At 40.4% G+C, this 13,158-nt stretch overlaps 1 protein-coding gene across 1 annotated transcript in view; it reads right to left on the reverse strand.

The window, feature by feature from the left end:
- The window catches only part of LOC133461609 (inactive phospholipase C-like protein 2), a 28,197-nt gene extending 15,039 nt beyond the window's left edge, over positions 1-13,158 (reverse strand). Inside the window, exons 1-4 of the mRNA XM_061742709.1 lie at positions 12,593-13,158; positions 1,180-1,278; positions 843-992; positions 545-705 (exon numbers count right to left, since the gene is read on the reverse strand). Coding sequence (XP_061598693.1) covers positions 545-705; positions 843-992; positions 1,180-1,278; positions 12,593-12,811 — 629 coding nt within the window. The 5' untranslated portion in view covers positions 12,812-13,158. The remainder of the gene's footprint in view (positions 1-544; positions 706-842; positions 993-1,179; positions 1,279-12,592) is intronic.

Below are 13,158 nucleotides of genomic sequence, written 5' to 3' on the forward strand. Positions count from 1 at the left end.
CAAAAATGTGTATAGCAAACATTTTAAAATATAAAAACACAACAAGAGCAGAGAAATAATCCATTTAAAGTCCAATCCGGTTTCCCAGCAACGCTTTTTGTTAAGAAAAATAAAACTGAACAGTAGAGACACGAAAACTAGAATCTCCAACAATCAATACTAGCGAAAAAAGCCAAACATTTTTTGGGCTGTCATTGCTTGCCATCATTTATTCATCTTCCAACGAGAACACCAGGAAAACCTCTATTTTGTAAACCAAACTAACCGGGATAAAACATTGAAGGAGTAAAGTAAAAACCCTTTAAAAACCCTGTCACATTGTGGAACCAGGTACATCTTTATTATCCAAATCTATTCAGATCATGTGGGTGATACCACAGGATACCAAATTACCCATTATTCCCATTATTGCTGTAACAGATAAAACTATGGTGTCATAATGCATTTTATACTTTTGAATGCTAGAAGTATCAAAAGGCGATTTGAAGATTATTTGCCATAAAAAAAAGTGTAATTGATTTCTGTAACATTTGTGTCGTCTTACCTGAGACCAGTTACCCAAATATTAGCCACATCGGTAGAGTTAGCCACCAGATCCAAGCTGTCATACATCTCTCCATAAATGATGGAGAACGCATTGTCCTCTGAAATCTGCTCATACACTCCACTGGTGCGAAATGTTTCCGTGTTACGACCCGTCCGTACCTAGAAATTGAGTAAATGTGAATTAAATGTAAATAAAAAAAATAATCATTTAAATCGTGCTTTGTCTTGTGTGTGGTTATAAATATTTTGACTGCTTTAGGTTAAAATACCCAGTGAAGTTGGTGTTTCACACTCACCTCACGTATGGAGGTAAGAGAGATGCGAGCTTTGTCTGATTCTTTCTTGGAGGGTTCCCAGTACAGCGCTTGGAGGCCTGCATCCAGAAGGTAGTATCGCTGGTAAACACGCGAGTTGGGTCGGATTTTCTTCAGCTCACTCCCCTCAACCTGGAAACAAGATATTGATGAAGTTGGCACCCACAGAGCTCAGTGCACCTTAACTCAAAAGCAAGCCCTGTTGAATGTTTCACAGGTCTGAAAGCCTTTGATCCATTAGGAGCTCTTATAAACAGCGAATGTTCAGGCATATACAGCTTATACATTGTTCAAAGTGTCGTCTAATGACTTAACACACCATGGAGTGGATACAGTCAGCAGCACTGCTGATCTTCTTCTCAGAAAGACTGCTGCTGAAGGAGACGGTCTTCCTCTCCCGACCAACACGTGAGCCATCCTGAAAAGGAGGGAGGGAGGAAAGGATAGGAGGGACATAGATACAGACAAATAAATAATTTGTTTAAGCACGACAAGCAATTTTTTCCAGCCCAGAATGGATCTGAAAGGATTAAAACCCATGACTTTATATAATCATAGATTATATGGTCAACCATGTACATCCTCCTCTGCCCAATCTGTTATTGTTTGCCCTGATACCATGCAGAAAGCCTTTGGTTCCCCTTGCCCTTCACAGCTGCACCATTAATCATACCTGACTTGAAAGAGGCAGCCGAACGTGGCATTTTAATTCTGACCCTCGACAACAGCAGCGGCAGACTCAATCAGCTTATGTGAGCACAGCATCACGGCTCGTCCCCTTGATTTATTGACCAATTAGATGTCACCCACACAAGGAGCCTTATGTTAACAGATAAGAGCATGTAGTACGTGGGCAAAGTTATTCAATTGTGGATCTATTAGTCCCAATAATCAAATCAAAGAGGTAGGGGAAAACTAGTTTAACTTGGATTAGCATTATAACATAATTACAGCTGATTTAATTCCAAGAGAAGTCATTGAAAACACACCCACATACCCAACAGTGCATATCACAAGCAAAGAGGGGGAATTAATATCCAGTAAATGTAACATGCCTAATAAGTGAGCAAACCTGCCAATTTTAGCTTCTAAAAACCTTAGATCTAACTTCAAATGATCCATCCCACGACTAATGCAACCAAACACGGATGTATTAAATCCACAATCTATGAAATTAGTTATTTCAAAGTTATTGATTGATAAATCAGTTCCCAATTTGTTTGTCTTATTTTGAAATGTGAAAAAATGTTCCACAAGTTTTTTTAATCAGAGTAAGATCAACCTCAGCGCTCTGTTGATTTAAGACACACTGATCCTCCTTTCACTGAACATCAGTTGTTGACTGTTTTGTAGTATTTAAGAAGTCCAGTTAATCACCAGTTTGATGATCAATATTTATGTTTTTTTTTATGTCAACATTTAAGTAAGACTTTGTGTGCACCTCAGGGGCATTTATGCCATTTATGAGAGAGGAGAGTAGGGAACCTGTCATATGGAGAAAATGTGGGGTGAAAAAGGCAGAGATAAATAAAAAGGTAAAAATAGAAAATCTAAATAACTTCACTGAGGGGAAGCATTGTTTAGACATGTTATGAATATTATCCCATAATGGACAAGAGGTTGCCTTGTTATCACCAAGTTTCGCAGAATCATTCACCTCATTAGGACCGAGAAGTGTTTCGTATCACAGCAAGGTTTTTTTTTGGTCTGACATTGTGATGAGATTGTTCTAAAAATATTCCGGTGCCTGAGGCTATGATAGAGCCAGAGACAGATTTAGGGTGCAGGCAAACCTTCCTTTCAATTTAACTATGAAATGAAAGAGAAGGAGGGATTATGTCCCTTTTTTTAGCTTCCTAAAATCAAAACAAACAGATCATTTACACAGACACAGTAAAGCATTGACTTACAAACAAACTAACTTTGAGCTCAGAGCTCACTAACTGCATCGCTCACAAAAAGCTCTAGATTAAACTCTGAATCAATGAGGAGGATAGTGGTGCAATTCAGGAAGGACATCTAAAAAGATAACCTTGGTACTTATTTTGGAAAGAGAACTTTAAGTGAAATATCTTTACAAGGATGTGGAAAATCTCCCTACACTTGTGACATACAGCAGAATGAGTCAAAGCAAACATATAGTCCTGCAAAAATTAAAGTTATGCTACATTTAACAGTTAAAGGACACACACACACAGAGAACCTGGGCACCATGCCATCATTGAGCTACCATGAACCCCTTTACCAAAGTTTCGTATATCAGGTCCTCAGGACCCCCTGCCCTACGTGTTTTAGATGCATCTCAGCTCACACCTAAATGGATCACCTTACGTTTTTCCTCAAAGGTGTATGCACGTCTCTGTCAGTAACCACTGATTTGAGCCAGGTAACACTGAGCATGGAAACAGTTGTAGGGTCACATGTGAGACCACTGGCTCAAGCAACAAGACAATGATTCCAAGCACAGCAGCATATTTACAGAAGACAAGAATGACAGTGTTGTAATGAAACAGTCAAAGTCCACACCTCAACCAGTCTGAAATGGTATGGTAGGACCCTAAAACTGCTGCGCATGAACAAATGTCTGCAAATGTCGATGAGCTGAAGCAACACTGTAAATAAGAAGGAGGGTTGCAGCGTTGTGAGAGACTGATCGTGTTATACAGGCAAAATTACTTAAAGTTATTGCAACTAAGTGTGCTTGCACAAAACATGAAGTAATGTAGTTTTTCACACTGCTTCTGCATTTTGACTAATTCTTTGTTTAGTGGTTAATAATAATCATCATGTGTTTATCTTAGATAGTACTCACTGGGACCTGGGAAGGACTGATTTTTATTTTTATTTTTGGGGGTTATTACTTCCAGAAACATAAAATGTTGCGTATAAAAATGTGTATTTTTCCATTACCTGTAACTTTATAAACAGGTAGAGCTTTACAAACAGATTACCTTGTGCCTCATTCACATTCTGTATCAACGGAACTAGTAGGGGTTAGTTAGTCTGTGGCTCTATCAGTCCCATTTGACGCACATATTAACCCCAAGATCGGCTACACAAACAGTTTTTTCCAGTGATATTTGCACAAGTTGGTAATTCATCATCTCTCACAAACAGTCAAGCAACAGCCGGAAAAAATCCCGCTGAAGCAATTAGTACTTTCCGAGAAATGTGAATCATGGTCACCTGGTATGCAAATGTCATAACCTGTGGAAGCTGCTAACACAATGATTCTCCTTGAGACTGTCTGTAGTCGGTACAGTAATAATCTGTTTAAATTGCCACCTTTGTTGGTGTACAAATGACTTACACAACAAAAAGTGAGACAAAATTCAAACAAACCTAATTTATATCACTGCAGAGTTTTAATAAATGATTTTGACAAAGTAATACTGGAGGCCAAACATTAACCTGCGACAGGATCAACACCTTATTACAAACATGTTGATTTTACTATGCAAACAAGGTATGCAGTGTTAAAATAGATAAAAGCACACATCATAAAAAAAAACACAAAAAAAACAATTTAGCTTCCATCCTTTGATAAGATGCAAAATCATTCTTACTTAATCTCTCAACTGTGTGTCTCCTTTGCAGGGCCCTATTTTTTCCCACAAAGATCAAGATGAGTCTCCAAAACCACCACTGAGCTTCAAAACAGGAAGCAGCCCATCAACTCATCACAGAGTTTCCTGTAACTCAACTTAGAGCTCAGACGAGAGACGAGAAGTAGAGAGAAGAACAGAAAAACGCTGTTTGAAACCCACATCACTAATCAATTGTGATATGGTATTGGTTATTTTTGGGTTACACGCAGATTTACTATTTATTTTTTATGTTATGTTTATTTGACAAATAAAAGACAGAGAAACATTAGGCACCAATCTTTATTAATACACCTCCCATACATCCAGTTTAATTTATGCCACAGAGAGGGGCTCGACATGGCCTGGTACTTTCATTATCCAGCTTACATTCGTGTGCCGTATGATTTTTGAAAACAACAAGCTTGTATCACTAATTACATCTCCTCAATCTTTGATCTGTGAAGACAGACAAAGAAGAAACGAAGGTTACTAGGCTACTAGATGATAAAAATAAAGAATAAAGGGGGAAATTGATAGGGAGTGTGAGCGGCTTTATCTGCAGTGTGTGCAGATGATTGATACTAATGACAGTTCATTCCATGTGCCTCTCACCCTGGAGCATGACGCCATCAGTGGGGGCTCAGTGTGATCTTAATGGGAATACATAAATCGGTAAATAAATAACTGAAAAATAGGTTAATGAGTATGGGGGGGGGGGGGGGTCAGGTCAACAGCAACTATTTAAGTAATACACCACTGAACTCCTTTTAATCACTGATCAGGGTATTGACTACTGCAGGTAACTATAGCAACAGCAGTGATGCTTTAAGCCATGTCACTGGTTAATTCTGGGGGCCCTACCCTGAACAACAGTATTTCCGCTTACAAACTAAAATGGTGTGAAAGGATCCATCATCCAAAGTCCCAACAAAAAGACTTGGCTTGAGGACACAGATACAGAGAAGCTTTTCCTCTTTTTTTTTTTTTCATTTCAGGAGCGGGGCTTAAAGAGGCAGGAACTAAAACTAAGTAAGGAAGACGTGCGACAGCAGCATACGGCATATGAACAAAATGCACCTATTGAACACTAAAGCACATATGGGTTTACAGTATGTGCTTTGATAGACTCATCTGCTGCCCCTGATGTTTTAGAGGCTCCAACACACCTATTTCGAATTCATAGGTCATTAACAAATTAGTAAAGATCTTGATGACAAGACTTTTTATACACAGGGAATCTTAACCCATACTATTAGATCTGAATCTGTTGGGTGGTGCAGCTATTTTAACATGTTTAGAAGATAATTTAATACAGTGTTCACTCCCCTGTCCTGCATGTTTAGATGCTTCCATGCTTTCAGCACACCTGGTTCTTATTAATGGTCCTCATTAGCTTGTCATCAAGCTTGTACAACTCTGTTAATGACAATGCTACTTGTATCATGGTGTAGTGAAAGCATGGTAGCATCTAAAACATGCAGGACAGGGGCCCCCCGGGGACCAGGATTGGGAAACACTGATTAATGTATTAAACATTTTTGTTTACAGCTTCAATGTGGCAAGCTGCTCCAGAACAGAAGTCCTATTCAGCATTCATATTAAAGCAGGAAAAAATGACAGCGCTGCAGGAAGAAACACCAGAACAAGATTTTTATCATGTTAATTTCAGCATGAGATGTAGAAGCATCATCCAGCCTTCCCTGCTGCCTGTGTAGTAACACAGCTCTGCCTTAAGAATAATCTATGAAAACATATTGGTTAGCAGCTCCTTCAAGACACCACAACAGTTGTTATGGTTACTGGATATGATGTGCTGCAAACATCCTTTTGCTGCTTAAAAGGGTTAATTTCAGAGTCTAAACAAGCCCAGCAGGGTTCTTCGGGACCTGATCTAATCAAGCAGAATTTGGCATTTCAACAGAACCCATACAGTACATTAGAAATACAAGATATCTATGAAAAGATATCTATATTTTAAAAGGGAAATTAAATTCAGCTGCAGGAAGTGCAGGTAATGTATTTTATTAGACCAATAAGTTAAGAGCATTAATGATTTAAAGGCTATGATTGAAAAAAAAAAAAACAGTATCCCTTCACATTTACTATAACTGAACAAGGAAGTCTTATATCCTGCAATGAATCCAAAAAAAAAAAGAAAATCCTAAAAATTGATGTCAACCGATCTTGCAGATGTTGTATGATGAGGCAAAGGCTCATCTGTGTTGAAATCCCAAAGCTGAGGCTGCCCCAAGAGGCTTCCCAAGAAATCTTTAGCAGTCTTACAACGACCCTTACACTACAATGGCTACATGTAAGAAACATTTAGAAGTATTTGGGGTTTCTGTGTGTGCTTGTGCATGCGACAGATGAAAGTGCATTAAAGATAAATAGAACAGACAGGACATAATGTGGTCAGATCAGTCAGTAAGTGGCTCAGTTAGGGGAAACATGCTCAACGGAAAGTAAGATGAGCATTCACATGGCGTTCAGGGGCGCACTCTGACTTGCGAACCCCTGCCCTTGTGGTGAGTCGAGCAGCAGATGCTCTTTTACACTTCTAACCTTTGAAGTCCCATATGCACACATACCAGCAAACACGCACACGATCAAACCCACAAAACACAGTAAATGAAACAAGCAAAATGTTGGTTTCCAAAGGACATCTTGTCAGAGAGCAACCCACAATCTTAGCTGACGAACTTCAGGGGTGCATTTACCGAAGATGCCATAGTCACCAACCTTAAGAACAGATAGCTTCTAAATATATTGTTTAAAGGGTCCTCTGTGGTTTTCACAGACTGCAAAGTGTACCATCATACCTCGTAAACTGTGCATGCATGGGTGGAGCTATATTATGAGGAGTTGCAGTCTTTTAACGGTCTTAGCAGGAAATATCAGTCTAGTTTGAACTCCTGGTATGCACAATCAATCAATCACAAGTAATTTGTGTGAGCTATAATTATGAGTGTGATAATGATTTACTGCCTTGCACTCTCCATACACTTTGGGACAATACAACTATGTCATTATGGCTAACCATCGAACAGATGCATGATACACATTTCTTCGAAAACCCCCACTCAAGAGAAGGAGCTAAAAAAAAAAAGACCAGAAAAATGCCGTCTTAAGAAGTACAAGTGGCAAATTTCCTGAGTTATGAAAAAGAAGTATGACATCCCCAACGTACAGAACTATGAAAAAGTTCCTGAGGACTAAAAGCACTTTGTACATGTTAACTCTAACCTGATATAACAGGATTCGTAAATGCAATGTTTAAGTTTGCATTTTGTGAGTCAATGTTTTGTAAATTAAGAAGCAGCATAGAAGAAAAATAGACAAACCCCTGGAAATCTTAGTTGGATGTTAGCAACATAAGGCTTTATGACGATGTAGATGGACAGGTGTTACAGGGCTCACACAGAGAAATGCAGCCAGTCAAGGTTCATGTAGAATCACTACAAAAAAGACAGAGCTCAACGACTTAGAGATTTAAAGCAAGAGCTTTGTAAAGTAAGGCATCTGAGTGCTAACCATAGCATCACTGAGGTCCTTCATTTTATATTCTAGTTTTGCTTTGTTTATGTATGTGTCTGATAGGGTTCAGAGTGAAAAGCTAGTTTGATTTCAGTTTTGTGAGAAAATATCAAACAATAATAAAGCAATGGAAATGAGCGGCAATCAGTCGTCAATTCAGTAGTATTACCAGTGGTTCCACTGCAATCAGGGAGGAAGTTGATCCTTTTCCACCACTTTTCATCTTTTCGTGGCATGCTAATGCAGTTTAAATCAGTTAAAGATGGGCTGAAGATGCTGATTTGGACTGCAGCAGCTCAGGGCTGTTCTGACTCAAGCAACCATTTTATCCAAAGCTGTGTGCAGCCCCTGGCTAACGCTGCTCCCGCAGTCAGACAACTACACGCGACAACAAGAAAATGCACACGTACACCCATCAAATACGCATACTGATAAAGATTTACACTGAAATTTTCTTATATTGTAAATAAAGTGCAGGTATATACTATTATGCACCACACGTTAATGCGCTAACAGTCCAACATGCATAGATCTCCTAACTGTAGGCTGCCAGAGGAACCATTGGAGATTTCAGAAATGCAAATTCACTCTCATGTAGAGTTAGACTGGATGGTTGAAATCCCTGGAACATGAGAGGTTTGTCCAGCTTAACATTAGAACCTTGTAGTGTGTGTTGGCATGACTAGTGAGAGAACTGGAAATAAGATATTGGTTCTGCCAAGCTATATTTTACTGCAAGGCAGGCCTGTGCAGGTGTGCGTTTGTTGACTCAATGTGTGTGGATCTGAAACTAAAAGAAACAGTACCCGATGGTTATCTTCATCTTAGATAAACTCAAAACAAATAGGAGTCCAAATCGCCCTCAATCCTCCAAGAGATGGAGACAGAATACATCAGAGGACAGTGGGCAGCATCAGGTCCATACGTATGAAATACTCTTATTAATTAAGCGGAAGAGAACAGGAACACACACACACAGGACATAATATACCCCTGACCTCTGTGAACACGAGTCTGGAATGTCACATTTCCTGTTTACCCGGACTCCTATTGTGTGGAATCCTGAGTTAAGCCGCAGGGGTCGTCTTGCAAACAGAAAAACATGCTGTTGAGTTGGTGGATTGATTCATAAATGCCAACATGGTTCTTAGATGGCTGAGCTCCAAACCGCTAAAAGCAACAAACAAAAACACTTTTATGGTGCGAGGGCTTAACACACTGCTGCACCAGACTGGACACTGAGCGCTCCTCACTTAACAAGCCCACCGAATAATGAGTAAATAAACTTTGCCAAGGCATGCTCGTGTGAAATGTCTTTTTTTCGTATCCCCACTGCTTAAAGGAAAAACAGTAACTATGGTGTCAACGATGATCCAGAGCTATTGAACATAACACATAAAACATGGCACAACATATCGAGCACCGCCCCGCAACGGGAGTTATTTCACACTTTCTCTGACTACAAATAACTTTGAGCATGCAGTGAGTTCAAATTGTCCTCGTTAATTTGGCTACAGACGCGCAGACAAGAGCAGGCCTGTGTGTGGGCAATGAGGTGAGGAACATTTGTCTGCTGGTTTGTGTGTCTGTGTGTGTTCCAGTAAAAGTGATTTGTCACCACCAACTGCTCATGACTTGATAGCAATATTGCAACACGAGTGGCGCAGTGTAAGGAAATTGGCCAACAGAGCAGCTTCCTGTCTTACTGAGCAAAGGCCAGCCACACACTGATGATGACATCTTCTAATAATCGTGTCTTTGCAGGCCGCGACTCTAGAGACAAGCAGCAGCTGGAGATCAATACGTGGATTCACACATGTTCAGAAGCCTTTACCATAAAAGGACAAAGTCAGGGGATGATTTATTGGTTGCATACTATTGATAGGGCATTCCAATGAATACTGTTTTACCCAAATACTGAGGTGTACTAGCAAGAATTTAGATGTATGTGTTGTAGATTTTATTGAAGTACACTTGACATGCTGTCATGCTGCATACTACATTTTGGCAGAATCAGTACACACTAGTGCTACAGTATGTGCAGTTTGGATCTAATCAGTGTTTGATGAACTCACCATCGTCTTCAGTGTGCCATTGTCTGGCCAGCTGACATATGAGGTTAGATGAGCTGATATTTCTGCTCTTCCACACAGATAACGTAAGTTGACAGCTGGCAGAATTACACTTCAACAGTATCGCCTGGTTTTTCAGGCTGCAGGTTAATTCTGTGCAGCAGTGTCGCTGGAAGAGCTTTACATCTATAATAAGTCACCACATCTCAGCTATATTACTTGGAGGTGGTTCATACAGACTTTTAAAATGTTTTATGGTGTTTTGGCTTCAGCCGAACATTTCTACAGGACGGTCGTGCTGGTGAATAATTGAAATGATTTACTCTATAATTTATAGCTCTTTATTGCTATATATCATATTTTATGAGGCATTTCTGCAAGGTGCTGCAAGGTACTCAGTCGGGGGGAAAGTACACATTCCTTCACGTGTATGTTTTTAAGTGTTCATTGGTCCTAACTAGATCTTAGAATGATATGTAATCTCACGAATAAAAACTGAATGCATATTAAACTATGTTATTAATTATTTCGCAAAAACAAATCCAAAGTGCAGAACCAGGGTGTAAAAAACGAAGACTGCTTCATGATTCGCTTGCAGAAACAGCTTTAGCAGCAATAACTTGAAGTAATAGTTTTCTGTATAACACTATCAGTCTCACACATTGCTGCCTAGGAGTTTTATTCCACCCAATTTTATAACGTTTCTGCATGTAATTGAGCTTTGTCGGCATTCATTTATTAACAGCTCTCTTAAGGCACATCCACAGCTTTTGAATCAAATAGAGGTCTGGACTTTTACTTGGCCCCATCTTGGTTCTTTCTTTCTTTTTCAGCTTATCTTCCTGTTGAATTACCCTATTTCCCCCAAGCTTTAGCTGTAATACAGAGGAGTAGACTCTGGTCCAGGTTCTGTAGCAACAAAACAAACCCAAAACATAATCCATTGGTGTCATTCCTCTAAAGGATATTGTTCTAAAAATCAGGCCTGCAATGTCTCATGTATAGCACTAAGGGCCTTTTGCAGTTTCTCTGATCACTGCCCAATTATGACCTTAGAGTCATTTTGCTGGGGTATCCACTCCTGGGAACATTGTCAGTTGTTAAAAATCATACTCATAAATTGTTTATAAGTTACACTATAACCCGTCAGCATTTGACAGCCAACCTCAACTGTTTGTTTGAGATAAGTGGTGATGTTATTCCTTCTTGACATGGGTCTTCACAAACTCCATTCCTCCAGACAAGCAAATAAGACAAAACATCTACTTTTACAGGGGGTTCTTCTCACACCTGCCGGTGATCAGTTGATCAAATCTCTTTAATTACCAGCAGCCGTCTGCTAGTTACCCTCCTACTAACTACTGAAGCATTTAAGGAACTATTGAAGCAGGGGCGTCAATTGGGTATGGCAAGGTATGGCAGCCGCCACACCTTGGCTTCAAGGGAAAATGTAAATGTTTGTTTTTTAAATACATTTATGGAATTACTCTGTGTCTATTTGTATTGATTATTCTATTACTTAATACATATAGAATAACTAAAAATGCAAATCAGAACATGATCGATTTCACTAGTTATTATACACTGGAAAAACTCAAAATCTTAACAAGAATATTTGTCTTATTTCTAGTTAAAATGTCAAAAAAAATCTCATTACATTTAAGACAAGACTCAAAAACAACCCTTTTCACCTGTTTCAAGTAGATTTTCACTAAAAATAAGTGGAAAAATCTGCCAGTGGAACAAGATTTTTTTGCTTGTAATTAAAAGATAAATCTTGTCCCAATGGCAGATTTTTCTACTTATTTCAAGTGAAAATTTACTTGAAACAGGTGAAAATGGTCAAATAACAAGTTATTTTTCTGGTGATGGCTCTTGTTTTAAGTGTAATGAGATTTTTTGACTAAAAATGAGACATTTTAACTAGAAATAAGACAAATATTCCTGGTAAGATTTTGAGTTTTTGCAGTGAGTGAGACTGCATTTGAAAAAGTTCCAATTTTCTTGACCACACAGATAAGCTCCATAGCAGACTTCTGTGATGAGTATTTGCTGGACGTGTTGATTGATACTGTAGTTAAGTTCTGTGACTCGTAACCTTGCCATACTTTAGCTTCGACTGAATTGACGCCACTGTATTGAAGGATGCAGCCTATTAAACTTTTCACACGCCCCTTGTGCGTTTTGTTTATAGATAATCTGAGGATGTAATCTATCATCTGTTGCTCATTTGAGGCTATATTTAGGTGACGTAATTATAAAACACAGCTATAAGACCAGTGGTTTGTTGCTTTTATAGGTTCACAAACATAAAGCGGGTGTACTTTCTTTTTCACATCGTGGGCTTCTAGCCTGACAGCCGTCTCACTTATGTCACTATATCCGTGCGGAGAGTAAAGGGTTATGGTTCCGCGTTACGCTTACGGCGTAGGGTACGCGGCGACGCGCACAGTACGGTGCGCGTCCCCGCGTCCCCTACGCCGTAGGCTCTGCGTCGATTTAACGCGGAACCATAAATCCCCCTTAAATAATGGCCTACCTTGATGAGACTGCTGCGTCGGGGAATGAATGTGCGCGCCGCTGTCTCGCAGCCGGCGCTCTCCCAGGTCGGGGACTCGCCGCCGGGCTCGTCCTGCAGCCGCTTCACGGCGTCTGGCACGCTGCAGCTTCCGTTTGACGCGGGGTCTTGTCGGTGCGTCTTCGCTCCAGATTCAGCCATGGCGAGACTTTTTTCTTTAATGGGTCCGTTTTCTCTCATGAAAGGCGGCGGAGCTGCTGGCACGGCATCGCTGGTGGTGGTGGTGCGCGGGGACGCGGACGCGCCATCGCCTGCAAGAAGCGCCCGGCGGACTGAGAGCGCGGAGCGGAGGAAACTTCTCCGTCACATGCGCGCACACCGAGGGGAGGGAGTGAGGGAGGGAGGGGGTGACAGAAATGACCGTTACACCTTTGATCCGCTCAAACCCGGCGCTGCTCGCGTCTCCCCCGCAGCTGGGTGTCTGCACCGCTCCCTCCTCCTGCCTGCTCACCGCGCTGATTGTGTAAACCGGGATGATTAATGCATGTTTCCCCTGTGACAGTCGCATCCGGAGATCCTGGGTGTCT

The sequence above is a fragment of the Cololabis saira genome, chromosome 15 (assembly GCF_033807715.1).
Source record: "Cololabis saira isolate AMF1-May2022 chromosome 15, fColSai1.1, whole genome shotgun sequence".
Classification (NCBI taxonomy): domain Eukaryota; kingdom Metazoa; phylum Chordata; class Actinopteri; order Beloniformes; family Belonidae; genus Cololabis; species Cololabis saira.